This window comes from Scardinius erythrophthalmus (assembly GCF_964197995.2).
Source record: "Scardinius erythrophthalmus genome assembly, chromosome: 12".
Lineage (NCBI taxonomy): Eukaryota > Metazoa > Chordata > Actinopteri > Cypriniformes > Leuciscidae > Scardinius > Scardinius erythrophthalmus.
The window spans coordinates 30,326,009-30,352,405 of NC_138232.1; the positions used below are offsets into that span (position 1 = coordinate 30,326,009).

The window sequence follows — 26,397 nt, forward strand, 5'->3', positions numbered from 1 at the left end:
TTGAGCTTTTATCACGGTATACGGTATTATCACGATATTCTAATTGCTCAAGAAAAACGGATGGATTGGGGGGGATGTAGAAAAAAAACAACTTGCATCACAATAGGTGTAATTGTCAAGACATTTGGTAACTAAACAGAATTTTACAAATTTTTCACGATTTCAATTCAATTCTTGGGAATTGATTTCAATCTTGATTCAATATTGACTCTTTGGATAAATATTAGGTAGGCTACAGTAGATAGTCTACATGTAAATTTTTCTCAAGAAAAAAATATATCTCACATAATGCTGTAAACATACAGAGAGCTCTGTCAGCTGGCATTATTAAAGGTAAAAAAAAAACAAATTCAATTAAATATAATTTGGTTTTCATTATAATACCAATTATGACACAAGTAAAAATATAATACAAATGTAATATAGTGCACATATTTAGCTAAATACTCCTCGCTCTCTATCTATAGCTATTTTTTCTAGTCAACTAACGTGTTGGTCATTAAATGGCTTTCCTGAGGTAAATGTAACGTTCTGTGACATAATTGTTGTCATGCAGTTTTATTGACCTCTTTCAGTGGCTGAAAAACCCTGATTGATCGATATTATGTACGAGGCATAAATAACTTTCGGTAAGTTGTACTGTATCTTGAAATAAAAAGTAACAGATGATCGGTTTGCTTGAACTGAGGCGCTACAGCGATCGGTCACATCACATTACAAACGCCAAAACGGTATTTATTGTCTGAATTTCATAATAAAATGGACAGAACATGAGAGCTGAGAATTTTTTTCACATCAAAAGTAACCTATTCTGACTAGTCTATCGGTATCAGTGTCTTTGCTCCGCGATTTTTCTCTGCGTGAGAAAATGGATGTGTGGCGCGAGAGCGTCTGAAAAGTGTCGATTGCGTGAGTCTCACACTGAATGCGTAGAGTTGGCAGTTCTGCTTTTAGAAGGGGGATAAATCGACGGCAGCGTTCCTCCTTCCGCCGTGCTTCTTCTCCATGTGAGGCTTGTTTACATTAGACTAGATCGTGCACACTGCGCCGCATGCACACAGCGCTTCATGTGGGGATGCGCACGAGTTTTGCGCAGCATATACGCAGTGTTTGTTTAAGCGGTTGCTGGAAAATAAGCTAATGCGCGTTCTATAAATATAAATTCTGATCTATTATTTTTCACAGAATTTTGAAGTGCCCACGATAACAATATCGTGCATATTCATTACCGCGATTTATCGCATTACAGAATACCGGCACATGTCTAGCACATAACTATAGAACCAATTCTTAATGCTCATGTGAACGCCATCAGCGTTTATCACAGGTTTGCGTTTAAAGTCTGTGTAGAGAGAATGGTGTCATATTAGCGGCCCCAAATTTTATAACAAATGATCGTTGCGACGGAAGCGAATCAATCAAAAATAACTTTAGCTGGAAAATAATTTGATTAAAGAACCGCTATAAAGCCAAAACAATCTCTGTTACCTTAAGTTATACGTTTATCTCTGTAAAGCTGCTTTGAAACAAATCTACATTGTTAAAAGTGCTATATAAATGAAGATGACTTGACACATCCCCCAGAAACAGTCCAACGGACCCAGCCCCAAACCCCATCTCTTAAAAATTAATAAAGGCTAGTTTCTAAAGTACTTCTTTCTGCCTCTATCAGTGATGCACGGGTCAATGTATACAACCCGCACCCGACCGACGTTTTCAACTAACTGGTTCGAAAATATGTAGAATAAGGGCTGCCTCCGACTATTTATTTTTTTCTAGTCGACTAGTAGTTGTTCATTTAAGCCATTCGTAGACAAATCGCCCCTTTATATTAATTTAATTACTTAAATAGGCTATAGCCTACAGGATAATAACCCTCATGACCGCACGCATAAAGCTTGCCACAAAGAACCGGTTAAAGTAATGATTATGAATGTGTCTAAATTAGCAAGGAGACATTTAATTGTTTAGTAATAAACTGGTGTTTTCTGTGTCGCTGCAAAGATGAAGTTGACAATGCGGACTCGCCATGAACGCCAGAGAAATGCACATTTCATATGGATTACATAATCAGAGAGTAGCCTATTTATTTTGGTTTGAATATTTTCGTTTAAAAGTAGACATTTCAAGCTTTCTGTAATATATAGCCTGTATTTCTCAAAACTGTGAGGCACAAGCAATGCAAGTGATCATGCCGGCGCCTTATTACATTGTCTGCTATATATTTGCTTCTTATTCATTAAATATGGGCAATTGATTGATAAAACATTGATCAAAATTAAGATACAATTTATACAAAACGAAAATCTTTTAAAAAGAGTTTTCTATAAAACAAAACTTAATGAAGTCGTCAAAATCATGTTTTACCAAAAACAGCGCCGTTGCTAGGAGGGCGTCAGCGCCTATGCCTTTCAGCGCCTCTGCCTCGCGAGTGGATGATAGCCCTGAAGACGCCTAGCAATGATATACCTTTAGTGGTAGTATACCTTTAGTTAAGTTATACCCTAAGAGTCTTCGTAGCACGCTAAGAGACAATGTTATCGGAAAATGCAGCACAGGTATGATGCGTATGATGCATAATGGAGATTCCAAAGCGCTCTTCTTTGGTCAGAACCATGGAGAGCGATCGCGGATAGGTCCGTCCTATGTACCGAAACTTTTAAAGGGGACCTATTATGCCCCTTTTTACAAGATGTAAAATAAGTCTCTGATGTCCCCAGAGTGTGTATGTGAAGTTTTAGCTTAAAATACCCAACAGAATTTTATTTACAGCACGTTTAAATCATTTTTTGGGTCTGTGAAAAACACACTGTTTTAGTGCTTCTCCTTTAATGCTAATGAGCTGCTGGTTCACGGCACAGGGGGCGGAGCCTAAGCAGCCGCGATCAGAGCCAGAACAGGGAAGATGATAATAATAAAACAGACAGTCACAGTAATGGTGTTCATTTCGACCATAAAAATGCCTACAGAGTCAGAGAATATATGCTGTATGGAGTTGGAACAGGTATAGTTTAGTTTAACCCCCTGAGGTCGGCTATCGCGCCGGCGTGATAGGCTCGTTTTTTTCCCTATCAGTGAAAAAAAAAAAAAAAAAAAATATTACTTTTTATCTTATATGCTTGTGTGAGCAATCGATCAATCGATCCTGTTAAGTGTGTATTATTTTTGTGTATACTCACAATAAAAACAAAGTGTTGTGCTTTTCGCCAAATAAAGAAAAATAAACATGATGCGAGTTCTGCCTCCTCTCTGTCATTCTGAAACGCGTCCGAAAATGATCTGTAACTCAGCGAATACTTCTCACACAGACACGTGAGATATGTCTTTATGAAGCTGGCATTCTCTTCTTTTAAGTGAAGTAATTAATATAAAAAACAAATGTTTTCAACTCATGTAATCCGTTTGAAAGCAAGGAGAGGTGCGTTTTTTTCCTTCTCCCTCATTATCTCCTAATGAGCTGAGGCCTCCCCGCCCCCGGCGGCTATTCACATGTAAATAGTTTAGGTAATCTCTGCTTCGCACACGTGTGCGAATGCCTTGATCAATGCCTTGAAAACACGAAGTTTCATCAGATCAGATTCACTGATAATTCATCGTGTTTAGAGAGGATGGCTCGTTTCTCCGGCAAAGACGCCCTTCAGATGATTCTGGACAGCGAGGAAGAATTCACCTTTTCCTCAGAGGAAGATTGTAATTCAGACGAAGAACGGCAGCATTTTCAAGAGCGAATTGATCCCGCAGAGGATACAAGTTCAGAGTAAGTTGTTTACTGTTATATAATTCCTTTTCTGATAATATAGAACTTTATATATATTTAATTTCTGAATTTTCAGACTATATTTTCCCTAGTTTTGGCTAGCTTTTGACAACTTACAGGAACGATTGCCTTACAATATCCCTAACATCCGTGGAACTTATATGCTCAAGTGTAAACTTTTTTTTAAATGTGATATTGCTCTTTAAACATATTTGTATATTAAATATATTTCACTCAGTTTTGATTAGCTTATGACACTGATTCATGCTAAAATACTGCATTATGCATAATGTAGATTGTTTGCGAATATCTGCTTATAGGTTATAGCCTATGTGGTTTAGTGCAACTATATTTCAGCCTCAGGTAAAATATGTGATACTGTCTAAATACATTATATTTTTATATAAATGTTCTGGTTTTGGTTGGCCTATGACAGTATTTATCATGCTGCAGATGTTTTTGAATACAGACTGTGTAAATGTTTTAGTGATGTGTCGTTCGCGAACGATCCGTTTATTGCGTGCTTCACTAAATGTGTGCGGTCTATATGGCCCATCAATGGTCCATAACCATCAATTGCTCATCAGTTTACTTTGAATAATGTATGCTAACAGTTTTATTTTAATTTTATTTTTTTAGGAATGTGTCTGCTTCAAGCTCTCCTTCTCCAGCACCTCGCAGAGGGGCACGCAGGTGTCGTTCAGTTCTCAGTGCGATCGAGAATCATACTGAGTAAGTACATATAAGTAATATTTTACAGATGAAATGTAGCCTAATTGTGTTTACATCATAATAATATAAAAGTAGCCTATACCTATTCTTGCGTGAAATGACAAAAACCGTTGTCTTTTTTTATCCATGGCCATTAGTGATTGATAATGACAATACAAGTTCTTTTATTGTGTTGCATGCTCATGTGTTTTTTGTTTTTTTGTTTTTGTTTTTTACAGATGTGACAATGAACATGTCCAAGCACCTGTCCCGAAGAGAGCCAAGTCTAACCAGCATGCAAGCAACAGGCAGTCCACTCTGGCATGGAAAACAGAGACTGATGTTGACATGGTTCCGCAGACTGTGCAATTCTGTCCTGCACGGGAAATTGGACCACAACTGAGCCCTGTAGACTCACATTCACCTATGAGTCTATTCAAACAATTTTTTTCAGAAAGTGCTGTGTCAACTCTGTGCCACAACACAAATGCTCAAGCTTCCAAGGCAACTGCATTTAATTTAATTTAATTTATTTTGCTCACATTTGATTTGCTTAGAGCAAATTTAGAACATTTAGTTCCTCCACATAGAGGAATTACAATAAAACAGATTGAAAAACAAAACCTTTGAATCTCCTCTTCTTTGTTCAGGCACCTGATGGCCCATTAGCCACTGGAAGAGTGTATGTCCCACCCCTGGTCTGAATCTCATTAATATTGATGGGCCATTACCCCTCCCATGCATAAACCTCTTCTGACAAAAAAACTGTTTTAGAAAGTTCAAATCAATGTACTGTTTTATGAGAACGATAAGGCTGGATAATTTTCACATCATTTTGAAGCCAGAACTCAAAGCTACACAATTCATTGGTCAAAAGTCTTATTTACACATATTTAGTATGTGTTTTGTGGTCTTATTTCTGCAACTTTCATTTTTATTTTTTCCAATAACCACGCATAAACATTATTCTCTTAAAAATTCAAACATATACATGCATGTTGATCAGATATTTTTGGTAGCCCTGTTTGTGCTATATAGAGTGAATTTACACCTTTGCCATTAATATGTTTATAAATAACTCGAAAAAGCACAAATGTCAGAGCATGTCAGAACACCTCCAGGGCCCGGAAAACAGCTCAGACTCCAGAGGGTTAATTACGATTATAACCTATTTGGCATTGCTTGTATACACTATTAATGCAAGCCTGCTGTAGGACTCTGTCTGACGATCTGAATTGTCTGAATGACACAAAATATACTGACGAGTTTAATAAAGTTTACTGTATGTCACACAAAAGATGAAGCATCAGTTTTTCTTCAGAAAATCACTGTTAGAGCTGAGTAAACAGTATAAGAAGTGCATAAGTAATTTACATAAATTTCTGTAGAGTTGAGGGAGCATTTTCTTTGAAAACAAAATGAATCCACCTCGTCTTCAGTGGCTGGCAGATTTCAAGAGTAAATAGAGAGAGCTATGTGAATGAATACATTCAGCTACAACACCTTCAACGCCTGGGAGATGCTTCGACGCTTCTCGTGAGTGCATTGCTGCAGCAATGGCGGATGTGTACAACTCGCAGTGAACTCAATCAGGGCGGGTCTAAGTTATAACGGTATGTCAGTCAACACTCGTGGGCAGGGCCTGTGGCTTTAGTGATCTCACTAAAGCCACATTCTGAAAACCGGTCGTTTGGAGAGACTGCTTATGATTTATGGGGATTAAAAAAAAAGGAGTGAGTGGATTTTTATCACTGTAGGGTGGTTGTGTACACATACTGCCAACACACATTTATGTCCAAACACCATACAAAAGTCAATTTTGCATAATAGGTCCCCTTTAACAATGCAACAAAATATTTAAAGAGCATCAAGCTATTAAAATCTATATTATGTATATGCACAGATAATATAACAGTAGGCTATATTATTCAATATTTTTTTATTAGGTTAAGCAGTGATTGGATAATGTTTTTTTATTATTATTTAAAGTTTTTAATTTAAGGCCCACCCACAATTGGTCTGGCCCATCAAAAACTGGAATCCTGGAGCGCGTCCAGCTCGTCACGATACGCCCGCAGCGAACGCGCGTCACACAGCGACTGCAGGCTCTGACACACACACATAACAGCAGATTATACTTCTGCATAATGTGTCTCTTTTTACTACAAAACTGTGAATTCTGCCGGTATTCATGCATACAGTCTCATGCATACAGACACAGATTCGGGCTACGGTCTACAATCGCCTTCGTAGGCGAAATTTGTTTGACATTTCTAACCGTAAACACAGCCATGCTGAATCCTGCAGTGATGTTTCTCACTGATGTTATGGCAGTCCACTCTGCTTATTGTTTTTCGAGAATGTTGCGCTCCTGTTTGTCATTGTGCACGAAACTTCACGCCAATAAATCATCAGGAATATTGCTGACTTGTGCGCGTCTCAAGCGCCCTCTTTACGTTCGTCCTAATGCCTGTTAGTCGTCCGTGGATTTGCCCAAATTTGGCATTTAAAATGGAAACGTCATTAGACAGGGAAAATCGATTTTACAATCGATTCAATGAACACTTAAGTCTCAAAAATCGAACATGATTTTTTCACAAAAGTGACAGTCCTACTGATGAGCGACACCTGTGAGACGCACCGGTCTCGTGGGCTATCTCTCACGGAGGAGCGGAATTTTCTTAGCAATGTTAAAACGCACATCAACCGATCACTTGTTTAGTGTTCATGTAAACACTACATTCAGATTCACCAATCGGAATGAATTCAGTTATATTGAAACAAAAGGTGTGCATGTAAACAATGAATGGCGACTGCAGAAAGCAAAAGCTGAATCCCGGACATTTTGGACGATCTCGACGGCCGGACATGACCGGGAAAAAGAGGATGGTAACCCCTACTACTCAGCTTTCTCCTACTACTCAGCTAACTCCACAGAACAAGAGCCTGTTAGCTTAGCTTCCAAAGAAAGACGGCGGACACTGTGTACATTCTGTGAGTGAGATCCAACCTCCTTTGGGCGGGTTGAAAACATGTGGGACAGCCCCTTCTACTGGCTGTAGTCTTTAGCCTCTGGCCAAAAAAATCCTCAGATGACGCAAAATGACGATTTTTGCGTCATCGGAGGATTTTTTCCAGACAAAAAATACATAAATCTCTCATCTCAGGGGGATATGAGGGTGGAAAGCATGGTAATTCGAAAATACTACAGGTTTTCTACTAATACAAAGCTTAAGGCGAGACACTACAGGTGAATAGGGTAACATTTTTAACTAGCAGATATCACCATGAAACTTTCCCAGTTGATTACCTACATAAAGATGAGAAAAAAAATGTATTACAAGTTGTCTGTAATTTAATGTTTAAATATGCAAATTAGGCAATATCTAATCAAATATGCACTAATTTGCATATATAAAAAAAAATGAAATCTGAGTATTGGATAAAGCCAGGTTAAAAATTATTTTTTCATTGTGTTCACATATTACATGGGAAAAAAATTACAGAGGAATTTATGGATATCTACTTTTGTTATCCTGTAAATCAGAATATACTGTCAATAGCCTTATACAAATTATTTTCGCCATGTTTTTTGGAATAAAATGTTATATAAATCAGGCTAGGAATAATATATTTACAAATCCCTCTGTAAATGTCTTCATTATATAACTAGGTACAAGACTGGAAAGTTTGGTGTATATCGGTGTATGGAGTATGAGAGAAAAGTCATTTTGAGAAAACAGGCTTTAAAGGAGTCATGACCTGCAATTTTCACTTTTCCTCGAGAATCAATGTATGTTATGATTGCCTAACGATTATACACTGGCCGGGAAGTCGATATTTAAAAGTGAAGCGTTCGTTTACCCCAGGGTTCATAAACCAGCGCGCGTGCACGCGCACTCAAATACGAGATTTTGATTTCAGCCCCGACTTGACGTCATGACGGGGCAGGATATACCATATATGGACACCGCAGACCTGCCACAGGAAGTGCGCCCTGGCGCCCCTGCTACCCTCATATTCATATTCGAGAAAGAAGCAGAAACGTAGTGCACACTGAGTTGCTCTGTTGTTGACTGCCAGAATCAACATGTAAATGTGTTTTCTCTCCCAAGAACGGACCAAGCTGTCAGGGACCAGTGGATTAAATTCATTTTTAATGACGCGGTTCCTACAACCCTTCCCACTGGCTTAACGTTATGTGTCTGTGCTAACTAAACATTTTACGCCGGAATCCTTCACAAATTTGAGGCAATATCAGGCGAAGTTGGCATCGAAGCTCGGGAAAAAGGGGCCATTTTCAACAATCAGACACTTGCCTGCAATTGAAACAGTAAGAATGTGTTTTTATTGCTCTACTCTGTGTAACAAACAGCAGCTAACTGCTAATGCGGCTATTGTATGCTAGCAGGAGTATTAGCTTCGAGGTAAACATGGGGAATGGCTGCTAACGTTACTTTGCAAACAACAAATGACTGAGATCATCATGAATTCGGCTATTGTATATTGATTGCCTAACGCTTATATATGAGGCGCCGTCTAGTTTGTGTGTGTGTGTGTGTGTGTGTGTGTGTGTGCTCGCGTCTCATATGAGTATGTGCGCGAGTTTGTGTGTGTGTGCTCGCGTCTCATATGAGTATGTGCGTGGAGAGTTCATATACATGTATGTGTGACTACTTAGTATGTATGCAAGCGTGTTTCATATATCTGTGCGTGAATGAAGTTTGATTTAAGCCCTAAACGGCGCCTCATACTTCGGGTCGGGTCGGGTCGGGTTCATTCATAATTTGCGCCATGATGTCATTTTGTAATGATATGCTAAAGCGTCACCTGCGGTGTCAACCCCCTCCTTCCTGCCACCAATCAACGCGCCCCTCATTTGCATTATTAAAATGACTGTCCACGACAGCCAAAATATCGCATCAGATCTCGCGAGACAATAATGCCTTCAGAAATAAGGGTCTGAGGAGCTCTGTGTTTATTTTTTTTCCACTTTTCTTTTTTAGAAGGGCCTGAAAGACTATAATACAGCAGTAGGTATCCAAGGTAATACTAGGCCATGACTCCTTTAAAGATTTTTCATCAGCCAATGAGATTGCGCATTCAGCCCTTTTACTTTCACGATTGGTTGCTGATAAAAAGGAAATTACCATATTTGGATCTGACAGGATTGTACACAAGAGAGAGAGCTTCCTAACAGTGCTTGTCATGACAGGCTTCCGGCAGAGATCGCAGAGCAGCGGGAGGATTAAGAACGCAAACTTTTGTTGAATTTATGAGAAATCTACAGACGCAAACAGACAAAGTGTAATAAAATAAAGACCTATATGTGTATTTCAGACTTTTTTTCAAAAGAAGTCTGAAAGAAGACATGTTATTGAAGACAAATATCCAAAAATCTCAAAATTGACCAGTAAAAAAAAAACGATGTTTTTGCCTGCCGTGTCTCACCTTAATGCTAAATCCTGAAGTATCCCTTTAACATTAAGTATTTTACTGTTATGTGTCAACAAGATTCAACAAGACATTTTCACCTGGCTATACCCAATGTTTAGACCCTGTTGTGGTAATTATGCAAATTAGCACATACTTAATTAGATTATGCACCGTTTGTCCATGTTAACAAACAATTAAAAAAAACTCGTAATACATTTTTTGTTTGTCTTGATGCAAGTAATCAACTCAGTAATTTTCATGGTGATATCTAAAGGTTACATTTTTTACCCTATTCACATAAGAAAAAGAATGAATAGGCGTATGAATAGTATGTTAATATGTATATTTAGGTCTTTTTCGAAACTTTACCCTAATGGGATTCTTCAGGGCTTTTTTTCCTTACTCAGGACATATTGAGGATACAAAATCAGTTGAGTTTGCTTCTGTTGCAATTTGTTCGAAGGTTGACCCCCATTTTGGCTTAAAATGACTGGACTAATCACCCAATGTCAGTGTTTGACCTCCCTGATGCATGGAAATCACACTTCCAAAACAACGTCCATTCTTTTTGAAAGCCTTTCTACAATATGTTGTACAGGGATTTGCTGCCATTCAGAAATAAGATGGGGTGTGGTAATCCCCTCAATAACCAAAACTGTACAGCTTAATCAATATAAAATACATAATATATCCTATATAAACAAGTATTTGATAACTAGGCTATTATTTTATTGCAGTTATGTTATCAACCAACTTTGGATGTGTGGATGATACCACAAAAGACCATTTTGCTAAAATAAATTAAGCAAACAAACAAATAAATATTCACAAGGGAGCAACTTGAGCAAGCCCTTGGACCCCGCTAAAACAGTTCAAGCCCCCCCGTATGTACACTAAAGACAAATGTAGATGGACACCCCCTTATATTTAACGTACTATTTATGCAAACCAGTTAAGTGCAAACCTCATCCTGTATCCAACTCTAAAGATTTCATTAGTCATTTCAATCACAATGCTGATTGCCTACACAATGCTGAAAAATAAAATAAAATAAAACTAACCACTAATCCTAACCTAAACCACTGTTTTTTTCCCCATTTGAATGCATCCTCAATTTCTAACTCAGAAATGAATCCATGAATTCTGAACATTTCTTGTTTTCTTGGTGACTGCGTGATTGCATTGACCAATGGAATTCACCATGGGCAGGGTTTGCACTTTGCACAGATTTAGTTTGTGGGGGAAAAAAACCCACATTTAATATAACCCATACAGAAAAAAAATATATTGAAATATATTTTAAAGTGTCAAAAATATATGTGGCATATATTCCAAATACATCAAAATATATTTGCATTGTTGTTCACTTATATTTATCATTTTGAAATATATTCTGAAATATAACAAACATATGATGTTAAGTGTGAAATATATTTACATTTAACATGTAATGTAAAATATATGACAAAATATATGGTGATATGATTTTCTTCACATAGTAGCACAATAAACTTAAATTACTCCGTCATTTATGGTCATACAGAAAAAAAAAGAAATATGAAAAAAGAATCAGTGATATTTCTACTTTTGTATGTGTCCACTTACAATCAAATCAAAACATTGTGCTTTTGTAAAATAAAGAAAATAAACATGGTGTGCTTTCTGCCTCTCCATCGCGGTGAACTTTTTTTTCTTGAACACGTCTATAAACTGAAACAAAACTCAGCGAATACTTGTCACACATTTATGAGCCATATACCTTTATAAACATTTAAGTGTGTACTTTTAAATGATCGGATTCAAACTGAAAACAAATATTCTCTGTTTAAGTAATTTGTATAAAACCAACAAGATGTCCAGTATCTCAAACGCTTGCTCATTATTTTTAATTTGACCACGCCCACGCGCGCTGTTACTGTTACTGTGTTTGTGGATATCTGCTCAAACGTAGATATGTATAATATGGTAACCATAATGTTTCATATTTTGGAGCATGCTGTGCGTTTGAATGTATCATATTTTGGAGCGCGATCGCGTATGAAAAGCAAAATGCACCAAACATTAGGCTTTATCTTTTTACTATTATCTCATTTAATATCATCATAACGAATGGAAACATTTGAAGTAACATATGATAATCAATATATTTTTCTCTAGCGTAGTTGTTACTGAAATCTTTTGGAAGATTTATAGGCTGCTGTAGGTTATTGTTATTATTATTTTATGCAGCAGTGCGCATAGCCTGTGCCTACAAGGCACAACAAACCTGGTGTTCATTATATTATATATTGTTGGAAACATTTGTGTGTGTGTGTGTTCTCTGAATTTTAAAAAGCAATTTTAACCAGAAAAATCTAAAATTTATTCCCGAAATCGTGCAGGCCTCTTGTAATCAGTATGTTCACTCTTTTTTTTTTTTTTTTTAGGGACCAGATGCCACTGAGTCCTGCTGACTTCAACATTCACATGAGTCTCTGTATATGAACATGGTAAAGTGAAAATCAAACACCTTGGAAATGAAAGGTATGTACAATATTTTTAGGAATGGCACAAAGGTCTCTGTCTTTGGATCATTGTTTTTAATAATGTGCTTTTTTGTCATTTGTTGTGTATCTTTGGATTATGTTGTGTTGTACAGTATTTCACAATTGCTAAAACACTAAACCCCATTCTCTGAACCCAATGCTCAGTGGCCTAAACCCATTTGTCGAATCAGTCACTCTGTAGGCAAAACCTTAAACAAGTTCAGGTAGTTAAGACACTGTTTGCAAATCTCATCCACTCTTTTTGCAAAACTCTAAACACATTCTCACTCACTAAAACACATTTTGCACTGTGTTGCAAAATGGTAAATACATGTGGCAAAAGTTAAACACAACTACAACACCGCTGTCATCGTTTACACACAACAACTCAAAATTGTTCGCACTTGTTTCTAATGATGTGATCAAATCAGTTGTCTAGAATATAAGCCAGTTCAGAGTACACAGGGGCCCAGGTACGTTGAATGTTGATTCCAACAATGGATGGAAACAATGTGAGAGGCAGAGGAGGAAGAGTTCGTGTAAGATGTGGTGGACGAGGAGGAAGAGTACAAGGACAACGAAGAGCAAGACCAAGAATAGTCATTTCAGATCAAATTCGGGCAACTGTGATAGGTTCATGTTCTTGTTCATGGAATGACAATGAGGGAAGCAGGACAAAGAGTACAACCCAATTTGAGCAGATTCTCTGTGGCCACCAATCAGGACATTCAGAGAAGAGAACAGGTAAATGTATTGTTTTTCTAATTTGTGTGACTGAAAGTTTACAGTTTTTCTGAATTGCTAAGACACTAAATTCCATTGTAAAAACTAAACTGGCAACTGCCAAAACTCTTTTATCAAATCAATCACACTGTTGTCAAAATCTTAAACACTATTCATCTGTTTAGGACACAATTTGTGAATCTGAATCGCCCATTTACCAAAACTCTAAACACTTTCTCAAACACAGAACACAACTTTGCAGTGTCATACACTTGTACCCAGAATGGTGCATACAGGCTACAGAAGTTAAACACAACTAACACACTGTTCTCATTCTTTACACACTACCACTCAAAATTGAAAAAACATGTGTCCAATCAGTGCACACAATTAGAGAACAGTATTTAAGCCTAGTCAAATGCAAATGGCATGAGTTGATCCAACAATGGAGCAGAACAGAGGAAGAGGTGGAAGAGGAAGAGGAAGAGGAAGAGGAAGAGGAAGAGGAGTCTGTGTCAGAGGTGGTGGGCGAGGACAAAGACCAAGCAGATCAATAATTTCAAATGACATTCGAGCAACTGTCATAGATCATGTTCTGGTGCATGGCATGGCATGACTATGAGGGAGGCAGGGCAACGTGTGCAACCAAACCTAAGCAGGTTCTCAGTGGCTTCTATAATCCGGACCTTCAGAGAAGAAAACAGGTAAAGTATACTTGTCTCAGAAAGGGGACAATGAGACATAACTTTTCCATGGTACTGTGTTTTGAAAACATTTACTGAATAAAATGTGTGTGTATGTGTATACTTCTAACTAAATGGGGTTCTTTTTACAGAATTCTGACATGTGACGTGGATGAAGTCCTGTGGCCTCACCCAGCAGAGAGGCGTGATCCTGAGGCAGAATAAATGCTGTAAACATGTCTTATTTTTTTTTGCTTTACATAACTTTTGTTTCTCTTTTTTGCTGCAGTTTTTTTAAAAGCTTTATTTTATTTCTTTTTGCTTAAATCTGAGTACAAGAATAAAATGATTCCCGCTATCCCACAGTGTTTTGCATTTATTTATGTAGTGTGTAATGGTTGCTAAGTTGTGTTTGCACATTAGCTGGTTTTGTGTGGTTTTTGACGGTAGTGAGTGATTTTGAATAAAGTTAAAATGGTTTTGGGTCAAATGTATGGTTTTGCAAGAGGAGTCAGAGGTTTTGTGAATGTAGCTTGAAAATTGGGTTTTGTGTTCACAGTTTAGAGAAAAGGAGAGCAGGTTTCAAGAAATGTGTCTTAGTAATTCAGAAAAACTGTAATGTATACATTTGATACAGTACATCAGTTTGTCAGGGGACTGGGGAAAAAAGAAAAAAAGATTTACAATACATTTTACATATGAATGTGATGTCCATTACTATTGTTACTGTATGTATAGATTTGTAAGAGCATTTTCACTTTTGTAGAATTGCAAGACTACCAAATGAGGGTGGAAGGACTCCTTTGTTCTCCCATTAGCAAGAGGCTCTCATTGACTTTGATTTTGCAATTGCACAATATTTTGTGTAATACGCTTTTCATTTAGAGTTGTCTTTCTTCTTTGGGCTTACTTTATTTTTATACTGAAAATACAGACATTCAATACTGTATTACTTGCAGTACTTACAGTATGCAATATATTTGCTGTACTGAGTTGTGAATTATTTACTTTTATTTATGGCAAAATTATTTTCTATATGCAATAAATATTTTTTTCTCTGTAACTACATGCCCTGGACGCTGTGTTCTCAATTTTTTGATGTAGTTTCTAATGAATGCTGATGAGTGTTTATATATTGACTGGCTGTGTTTATGTTTTGAAAGCATAGTTTGATTTTGAGCACAGATCAAATGGTTTTGAGGCAAGTGTTTGATTTTGCCAGAAGAGTCAGGGGTTTTGTGAATGTAGTTTAAAGACTGGGTTTTGTGTTTAAAGTTTTGAGAATATGGGTGAAGGTTTCAAGAAATGTGTCTTAGCAATTGTGAAATACTGTAAATAAATCCAAACAATCAAAAAGCCATTCTTTTTTAAATCTCCTCATTCTTTGTGCAAGGTTGTTCAGAATGATAGGGCCTGATAGCTCCTAATAGGGCCGTTAGGGGAGTGTCTTTGTCTATCTCAGGTGTGAAAGGCTTAAATATTAATGATGTGATCACGCCTCCTCGCATAAAGCTTTCTTACACAAAACGCGTCTTACAATTTTTAAATCAATATATTGGCTTATCTGAATGAGCAGTCAGGATGATTTTCACATAGTTTTGGAGCAAATATTCTAGGCTACGTGATACAATTTTCAAAAGTCTTGTGAAGAAATAATCAGTATGGGTTTCATGACCTTATTTCAGTGACAATTTTTTTGTAATATTACAAACTACGCATAAATGTCATTATCTCAAAACTGCAAACTTTTACATACATGCTGCTGACATATTATTGTAGCAGAGTTTGTGCTATATACAGTGTAATCAGACTTTAGCCATGAAAATGTCACACAAGTAACAGAAATAAGCACAAATGTCAGAGCATGTCAGAACACCTCCAGGGCCAGAAAACCCCTCAGACACCAGAGGGTTAAATATTGAAAATATGCACTATTTATGATGCAAGTATAACAGTGACACTTCAATAGTGAAGTACACTTAAACAATAGATAGAACTCAGTGTCATTTTCTGTCACGTTTCAGAATGAGTTTCATATTGAGAGAGACGGCAGAACGCGCATCATGTTTATTTTCTTTATTTTACGAAAAAAAACAACATTTTGTTTTTATTATGAATGTAAACAAATAAAAGAAGACATTAAAGCGTTTTGATTAATGTATAACACTTACATGTAAAATCAACAGACTATTTAGAGACTCTTTTGTACTGATAAGAAAAAAAGTGAGCTGGTATCGCCGGTGTTACCGCCGACCCCAGGGGGTTAAACAGACTCATACATTTCTGGTTAGATATTTCCAGATATTTCTGCTTGCATTATTATGTTACTCTTCTAACTTGTCATCCTTCTCACCTCAAGCTTTACATGGTTGTAGAGACGTTTAAATATATTTGACTGTATTTAAATATATTTGATTTAGCATACAGAACTGTTATAGCATATATAGCAAATCTCAACTCCCTGATTTTTTTATTTTGTTTCAAAATCAAACTATATATTTTCACCCAGCTCTTTATATAAAGTTTAATATATAAGTATGTCTTATACTCGTGTAGGCTGATATCAAATGCTTGATTGCTTGTATTGTCACAAAATGTAAACTATATTATTGCCCAGCTCCAGTCTGCTAAATGTGACTATACGGCATGAAGATATTAAAGGTGGGGTAGGCAGGTTTTTTCGAGGCTTTTTCCCAAATTTGTTTAAACTGTCTTTATATACCAATACATAATTAAAATGTAAGTACTCTGAAAAAGAGAGTATAAAAATTGAGTGTCTGTAGTCCTCGCATGACTGCAATAAACACAGCTACTTATTTCCATTCGGAATGACTGAAATGATTGGCTGGGTGACTGTCACTCTCCCTCGCTACCATGGCTACCACCCCTGCCGCTACAGGAGCTGCCCACATGCGTGCACCTGTTTGACTCGAGAAGGGGAAGAGGCACGGAAGCTAGGAAGAATCGATAGTGAGTACTAACAGCCATGTTAGTTGTTTATATTCATAATGATAAAGTTAGGTATTTTATTACATGTGATTCTGACATGATGTCACTACATTCACTGCGCTCCTCTCCGCTCAGCACTGGCAAACGTGTCTGTGGCAAGGGGGGCGTGATCTAGCGAAGTCTGTGACGGGAGAGAGGATCGGGAGACAGGTGCGGCGTAAGTGGGTCAAGTGCAAATGACAAACACCTGTGTCTTGTTTCAGTGATTGGCGTGGAGAGATCGCACATAAGGGACGGGAAACCTCATTCATGGAGAGAGACACGCGGAGATCTGTGGGCTGATAGTGAGAGTGCGAGTGCGGGAAGCGCGAGGATGCGATCACTGATTACATTGGACTTTTCTCTTTGCTGCTACAGCGACAGTGTGCGCGTCTTTTTGTTGTTTTTTTTTTTTTTTTCATTCATAAATAAACACGCCCACAGCTCCGCAAGCCGACCCTGTCCTCTTCCTTCCTTGAATTTGAATTTTGTTACAGCGTCCTCCAGCTGAGCGGTCGGCATCGCGCGTTCATGTGTTTTGGGGGCGTGGCTTTGGAAGGAGCCCAGAAGGGAGGGTGTGGGAGTTAATCGAGTAAGTAGCTGTGTTTAAAGACCAATTTCGAGCCGACGTCACAGTTACGTCACGGCGTTAGCTGGTGGCAAAACAAATGGAAAACTGGAGGCGGCAATAGAATTGCACTTGTTGGGTGCAAGAATCGACGGAGTACAGGCTCCAATTTGAAATTTTATCGCATAATGTTTTCTTAAAGATTGTGATTATTTGTGAATTATCTATGATTTTATACATTGTTTTGATTGATTGTGACTATACTTTTTGAAGAACCTGGTAAGAAAGGCTAATCAAATACATAGTTAAAAAAATCAATATGCTGTATCTGGAATTTTTATTTCCAGAAAATATTCACATTGTTAAAATTGCACCGTAATGTCACTTACATTGTCGTCTTTGTGTCTGGCCGTGGCACTGGCTAGGCAGAACTGCGGATCGTAGGCTACCACACAAGTCTTTGTACGTAACGTGACCATTTAGTACAGTTATAGGCATCTAAAGATTTATATGCCCTCAGTTTCTCTATCAGGTAGGTGTAGAAGTCAACCGGAGGTAGCGTTAACGTTAATCCTGTCAGATCGTCCATTCATTGACTGAGCGTGTACGGGTCAGCCAATCTGGGATGTCCGTTAAAATTAACTTTTGCAAATAACAATCGCGGTCCTGGACAGTGATTGACCTTGCACATTAAGATAAAATCGGATTTTCTCCAGTCATTATTAAAAAACAAGCTAACAAAACTTGCAAACTAACGTTAGTGAAGCGGCCGGTTAGGGATCGTTCTGCCACCACCTAAGCTCCACCCACATAAAACGTCACCATCTTTACCAACTGAAAATCGGTCTATTGCAGTTCTGCGAGTACTACAGACACTCAATTTTTATACTCTCTTTTTCAGAGTACTTACATTTTAATTATGTATTGGTATATAAAGACAGTTTAAACAAATTTGGGAAAAAGTTAAACCCTGCCTTTAAGATATTATAAATATTATCATCATGATTTTCTGTAAAGCTGCTTTGAAACAATGTGTACTGTGAAAAGAGCTATATAAATAAATTTAGCTTGACTTGTCAACATAGATAACACACAATGTCATCATCACTACCAAAAACATACACATATGCATAAGCAAATACTGTCCTCTATATGTACAAGCGCATTTGTGTGAGTGTGAATGCAGCCTGTGATCTATTCTTGAACTCATCGGTCTGACATTCTGCTAATGGCATTTTCTTCCTCAGCCAGTGAACGTCACACAGACTAAATCACACTGCAGCTGTGTGTGTGTGTGTGTGTGTGTGTGTGTGTGTGTGTATGTGTGTGTGTGGTTAGCTGGCACGTTGTAATCAGGCTGATTGTGCAGGTGCAGCTCCGGCAGACTTGGGCCTTCAGGCTCTTCGACTGACAGCACTGTTATAATACAGAGCTCAATTCAGCTGTACAAATGCTATGCACACCAAATGTAATGTTAAGGGTAACAGGCTAGTGACATCACAACACAGAGTATCACAAAATCAGCATCTGGAATTATCCATATTATCTCTGAAAAAAAAAGTACAAAGTTTCATTTAATTTCATCAACAAGGCTAGATTGTAGTTGCTTAAGTTTGACCCTAGCCACAGCCTCAAACAGCATACCAATGGACTGGACTGTTCACAGACCCAACTGATGCGCATTGCAAATTGGAATGCTTAACACAACGTCCATGACACAAGACTCAAACAAAAATAAAATTTCACTGACTGTATAAAAAAATAATAATATATATATATATACAGGGTGCGATTTGCCGGGGGGGATGCGTGGGATTTCCCCCTTTCTGGTCAATGTATCCCTGCCTCTGCTTAATTATTTTTATCCCGGGTGGGGATAAATTTATCCCCCCCTCAAAGTGATCAGTGCTACTACACTAGTGGCGAGGCGGATCACAAAACTTATCACGGATCCGTGGTTTGTTTAAAGTCAATTTTATTTTAAAATGCGCTACTTTGACTGGCTCCGCAGCCTCTCTGTAATCACTCTGCAGACTTGCTCAATGTCCCGCCCACGGCACTATATGATTGGTTACACCTCACGAGTAATAGCCTATCAACACTTGCGAGACGGTTGCAGGTCTTTTTTTACACCGCATATTCAGCACATTACTGAAGCGGGAATAAAAACATCACAATCTGATTATCTGTTTCTATGATGACAAGCAAGTGTCCCAGTCACACCACTGAGAATGGCCGAAGTTACAAATACGGTGTTTCACTCAATTGAGGCTAAAGCAAAGGTTTTTTGATTAGGCCTACTCACTCACTTTTGAGTGTCTGACGCGAGTGATTTCAATGTTAAGTCAATGTAAAGACGCCTTTACGCGCGTCTAGAGGTCCTGCGGCGCGAAGGCGTTTCGCGCGGCGCGGTAGACGCGAAGCCCGAATGAGGCGAATTGACTAACACAGATAATGTTATTACTTTAACAGCAGCAGTAAAACTGTTTCTACTGTGATGGTTTAACTTTCTGTGGTTCAGCAGCGGCTGATATAGCCTATAGAAGTAGCCTAGCCTATTCAACTAAGTAAAGCGCTGTAATGTGAACTGTCAGTGCGATAGAACAATAAAATCCGAAATGGACCACCCACTGTCAGCGCTAGCCTTCTGAGACAATAGATTACATTGTGGCTAATTTATCTTCAAAATCAAGCCTGATCCTACCCGAGCCCGTGCACGTTGTGTCCGAGCCCGGCCCGACACATTAACTGTAATTATGAGCCCGAGCCCGATTTAAACCCGACCATTTTTTAATACGTGGGCCGTTATAACCAGGGGTGGCGCCAGGGAAGTTGAGATGAAGCAAAGATGAAGTTGACGATCGCCATCTCCGTATAGTGAACGCGCCTATATGGAGAAATGCATGGATTACATCAGAGAGTTGCCTATTTCTTTTTCGTTTTGAATTGTTTCGTTTAAAGACATGTCAAGCTTTCTTTAGATATATTTCTTAATATTCTCTGTGAGGCATACACTTAGTTTCAGTTAATTTATGATGAGATGCGCTCCAGTTAATGTGCAGTGCAAGGCGCGCCGGTGCCTCCATGATTATAGCCTGCTATATTTGCTTCTTATTTATTAAATTAAAAAAATTATTAAAATTAAGATACAATTTATACAAAACGAAATTCACTTTAAAGAAAGGCTTTCTACAAAACAAAACTTAATGAAATGGTCAAAATCATGTCTAACCCACTCCAAGTCTCCCGATATACTGCACATCCTATCTTACTCGTGCTGTTCACTTTTCATAAATCAACATAGAAAAAAATAACATTATAATATTTTAACAAATATGAAAATCAATTAGCTTATTAAGGCTAATGGCTACAACACATAGGGCCCTATCTTGCACCCAGCGCAATTGACTTTGTACACCGACGCATGTATCATTCCTATTTTGCACCCGCGCAAAGCGCGCTTTTCCCTCCACAGAAACACGTCGCTAAACTAGGGAATGAACTTGCGCTCCCTGGGCGGTTCAGCGCAAAAAAGGAGGTGTGTTCCGGCGCAAACGTTCCTTCATGCTATTTTGCAGGTTTAGAAAACAATTGCGCCACTAACCAGGAAAAAATAGTTTAAAGTCAGTGGCGCGTTGCGCATGTTATTCATATGCTATTTTAAGGGCGCATGCTTGGCCATAATCAATGTAGCGTGTGCACAACGCGCATACACTTTGATTCTCTCATCTACACAGAAGCAGCAGTTTTCATTTTTGCAAATCATACATTATTACGATAGATAGATAGATAGATAGATAGATAGATAGATAGATAGATAGATAGATAGATAGATAGATAGATAGATAGATAGATAGATAGATAGATAGATAGATAGATAGATATACAATTTATTATAAAAGCATACATCTAGCTTACACATTTACCCAAATTATCATACGCCTTTTTAACCGAAGTTAATTTGGGTGGGTTTCTCCATCCCCAACGTCCCTGACTAGAGCGTTGCTCTCCTTGGCTGTGAACCATTCCTGGCGCGCGCCTGGCAAATCCGCCGTTATAATAGGAATCCGCTTTAGAAAAAGCGTGTCTGCTCTTAAAGGGAATGTGAGATGACGCTCTGATTGGTTTATTTCATGTTACGCCCAAACCACACCTATGAATAATGAAGCTACTTCAGACCAACCCATTTTAGATTTGCGCCTGGCGCAAGAGTTATTTATCCCACCGGTATAATAGCAACAGCGCCAAGACCCGCCCACAAAATTACTTGCGCTTTGTGCTTTGCCACTTGCGTTTCAGATCGTTAAAATAGGGCCCATAGGCTATAGTAAGCCTACAGAATCTCTGTACAAATTTCTGCACATTTATTTACTTCTGAATTTTGCACACATACGTTGAAAGGCATTTGTTTGTGCATAGTAAAACATATCTGCTACATTTATCAAGTTCACGGACAATTGTGTGTGCATTTATTAATTATTATCTTAATGAATAATGCAACAAGGACAAATCATGTAAACTGACTTGTTTGTTTATTCAGAATGAAATGGATTGCAAATAGATCCGAATGAAGAAACGTAAAAAAATAAAAATAAAACGTGAACAATGATGAACACAGAAAATGAACAAGAATGAACTTTGGATGGCCTAGAAGGAGTAGGCCTAGTAGGCTACAACTCAAATTTAATTCAACAAGGTTTTAGAATAATATAGATTTTTTTTTAAACTAAATAAATAATTTTAAAGTTTATTATCCCGGGCCCGGTGTGATGCGTGCGAGTGGAGGAGTGACGTGTTGCTTTTGTAACACAAGTGCTGGATCAAGGGCCCGGCCCGGGTCGGGTCAAATTCGGGCTCGGGCAGAGAATCTAAGCTCTGATTTATCTGATCCTGTCCATTAGCTTTGATCCATGTACGGCTTTTCAGAATGTCACCAAGTACAAATATTTGTAATATGTAATTTTTCAGCACGAAAACTCTTGATAGCTAGCTGGGAACAATGAAAAGGGTCCAGGGCAGCAAATGCAGTTTCATGTTCTCATGATTTATTTTTATGAATAAAAATGTTTCAAAACATCCCCCCCTCTGTTTTTTTCACAAATCGCACCCTGTATATATATATATATATATATACACCCGGATATAAGATGAGGTTTTTGTCCTAAAAATAGGCTGAAAAATGGGGGGGTCGTCTTATATTCGCGATATAGATAAAATCACGGGGGGAAAGGAAGAAAGCAGGGGGAAACAGTAGAGGGCGCCAACACGATAGGCTACACAATTAGTGACAGTGTTATGAATTAAATAAACAGTAAAGTGTTGCCATGGAGAAGTCAAGAGATCATCTTGAGAAAAGAGCTTCAAAAGTTGGTAAAATAAACCAACACGTTCGAAACAGTTATGACACCAACTTTAAACTTATGGTTGTGACTGAGGCGGAATCATCTAATAATTGCAAAGCTGGCAAAAAATTTGGAGTCACAGAATGCAACGTTCGGAGGTGGCGAGCACAAAAAGAACGACTAAAAAATACCAACAGCCAAAGGAAAGCTTTCCGTGGACCTCAAAGTGGCAAGTTTGCAGAACTTGATGATATAATCTATGAATATGTGATAGAAAAACGTTGAGATGCGATGCCAATCACAAGAGAACTCATTGACAGAGTACACTTTATTTTGTGACAAATTAATAATCCAAACATGTAATGAATGATGTTAAAAGGTTTTTTTTTTTTTTTTTTTTTTTTTAATGAATTATCACTAGAATTTTCAAGTAAAATTATTTTCTGTTGAAAACCAGATTTTTTCCACAAAAATCTCTTTTTCCCCCAAAAATAAAGTCTGGAAAATGGGGGGTCGTCTTATATTCAGGGTCGTCTTATATTCGGGTATGTACGGTATATATTCATGTCAGTGTCAATGAATGTAATATTAAATTAAAAACATTTCAGAAATCTTTATTTTTTTACATAATATGTAGAACGTCACGGTTATGTATGTAACCCTCTTTCCCTGAGTGGGAACGGAGACGTTACGTCAGTGACGACGAAATGGGGCTTTCGCAAAGAAAGCCTTTCCTCTTCGAGATATAGAAAACGAGCCAATGGCAATGGGTCTGTGGGATTTGCATGCGTAACTCCGCCCTACCTTGTGGGTATATCGCAGTTATGTTTTCACGCTGAGGAGCCGAGACTGAACTCAGGTCGTTTCCAGCAGTACAGCGGAAGTGGCAGGGAGACGTAACGTCTCCGTTCCCACTCAGGGAACGAGGGTTACATATGTAACTGAGACGTTCCCTTTGGTGGTCACTGCGAGTTACGTCAGTGACGACGAAATGGGGATTCCCAGTCTAATCACGCCACCTCTCTTTTGTCTTCCAGTGCCCTGCGTAAGTCTGAGATCCCTGTCGTGAGACTGGCACAGACGAAGGACTCCTACTTAACACAGGAATGCCAAGGTACACTGGGAAGCATATCTCAGCAGAAATATGCAATCAGTGCCACCCCGAAAGGGGGTGGACTTACAGAATACACATATGACCCAGAGGGGCTGCATATGGAGAATCTCTGGGGTGTCCAGCCGCAGGTGGAATATTTCAACCCCAAGGTTGGCAAGGTGGCTTGCCAAGGGAAAGACACATGCTCAGAGAGGCTTACAGTGAAAATACACATGAGGGGGTCGCCCAGAGGGGGACGGGGACGCACAGTCTTCACTCGGACGAGTGCTTCAATCTGTTGTGGAGACTCTCTATTCGTTCCAGTGAAAATACAAAACAAAATGCACACAAAATGCACGTGTCCCTGCCTGATATGCAACCACTGATAAACATAATCGGTTTTGATGAGAAAAAAAAAATAACTTATACGAGTGCGGATTAGAACCAGAACCTCTGACACGCTTGGCAAAAGTTCTACCACTGGACCATTCCAGTGAATATTCTCGACACTAACAACATATATTAGACCTCATTAAACCACAAATTAAACCCAATGCACTATTTAAATCGATTGCTAAACATCGTAATGTTATAGTACATACATCTGATTTATGATTTAGCATTGTGTTAGCAACGTCCTATCCCACCCACATTTTAAAACAAAGTTACACCACTAGAATGTGTACATGTTGAGAATTAATATAATACAATTTGTAGCCTTCAGTAAATTAAAAAAGTTCAGCTTTAGGAGGGGAAGAGACAGGGCAAGATGAGGAGAAAAAGAAAGAGTGATTGATAAGAAGTGAGAGCAGGTATTGACAAATAATCTACTGCCCGCTGACATGGTTTTAAAGCTATTGTTATCCAATTTTTTTGGCCTTCAAAACATCTTAAAATGCACATATGTAGTTCAGAGAAATCAAAATTTTCTCGGGGGAGCTCCCAAACCCCCCTAACTAACCTACCTCACATTCGGGACCCCAGTGATACCCTGCCATCTGCATGTTAATGAATATAGTTAATAGGGAGCGTTAGACCCTAAACTAAAGTGTTACCTTTTTTTTTTTTTTTAATCATACCCTCATTGGGGACTGAGCCACCGACACAGACTGATTCATGTTCCATACTGGTCACACAAATTTCAGTTCAGTTAGAACCAGATGCATATTTGTATTGATGATTCTAATTTGATAATTTTATGTCCAATTGTTGATATTTATGTTTTGAAAAAGTTTTTGATTCATGTTTTGACTCCTAACCAATTTTCTACAGTAAAAATGTTCTTTTTATTTGGGCTAGTAAAATTCATTTCGGGCTACCAAAACCTGAACAGTGCCTGCCCGAAGGGCTACCAGCGATTTAGAAATTTTGCGAGCCCTGTATAATATTTTATGTTTAAAAAGGAAAAATGTTTTTTTAAATAAAAAGTAAACAGTTCTAATGTTATTTAAGGATTTATAATTTGACAACAAACATCTATATCTTTTTGAGTAAATAAAATCCTTCAAATCTGCCCATTCAGTTTGTGCTGTGTCACAGTATGTAGATGTCTGTTTTCTCCATTTTAGGATTTTTCCACCTAACACTTTTTGTGGTCCAGCTGTGAAATTACAGAGGGCCAAGCCGATCAACAATTTCTTAATTCACTTACGTTTTTTTTTCTGCATGTTGTGTGCAGGGCTCTATGTTGTACAGGAATGGATGTGTCAAAAAGGACATATAACGAATATGAAGAATAGAGATATGCAACAGCATTAACATGTTTTGCACTATTGTATCTTTAATCTTGGAAAAACAGCGAAACTCACCGGTGACATGCATTTTGTCTCCGATCACCTCAATCTTCATGTAAAGACGCCCTCGTCTCTCTTTGAAGTCCATTCCACAAAGGCTTGGCACATTCATCACACACTGCTTATGGACGTTCATATCACAGGCTGTGAACACATTATATCTTGCATGTAACATTTTAACATTTATTTTAAAGTATAAAATATTCCAATAATTAATCAAATGATTACTGCATATACTGTATATTGATATAGTTATGGGCTACATCTAAAATAACTTCTTAAATGATCTTAAATCGCTTTCTCTGAGCTAAAATGTTTAGTATTGTACTTACAGTCACATTTCATTCCTTGGTGTAAGAGCCCATATAGAAGAGATCCACAGTGGTCACAGAATGTGGGACTGCCATAAGTGTGGATCTTAAATTTGTGCTTACTCCTAGGGTCCTACACAGATTAAAAAGACACAGAAAGAGAGAGAGAATAAGTCAGGAGATTAAGTCTGAGAATCAACAGGAACTAGATAAACCATTCTATTTCTGACATACTACAGTATCACACAAAAGTGAGTACACCCCTCACATTTTAGCAAACATTTTAGTATATCTACTCAAGGGACAATACATAGAAATTAAACTTGGATATATTTTAGAGTAGTCAATGTGCTGCTTGTATAGCAGTATATATTTACTGTAAATCTAGGCTGAAACTGAGTTATACTACAGTGGCCAGGGTCATACAGAGGTTTTCCAAGACAGGTTCCACTCGTAACAGGCCTCAC

At 38.1% G+C, this 26,397-nt stretch overlaps 1 protein-coding gene across 2 annotated transcripts in view; it reads right to left on the minus strand.

Annotated features, from left to right (window-relative positions):
- Positions 1 to 26,397, minus strand: part of prkcaa (protein kinase C, alpha, a) — a 253,891-nt gene that overhangs the window by 85,985 nt on the left and 141,509 nt on the right. For both annotated transcript variants that reach the window (XM_081381201.1, XM_081381202.1), the window contains exons 4-5: positions 25,952 to 26,063; positions 25,635 to 25,763 (exon numbers count right to left, since the gene is read on the minus strand). In XM_081381201.1, coding sequence (XP_081237327.1) covers positions 25,635 to 25,763; positions 25,952 to 26,063 — 241 coding nt within the window. The remainder of the gene's footprint in view (positions 1 to 25,634; positions 25,764 to 25,951; positions 26,064 to 26,397) is intronic.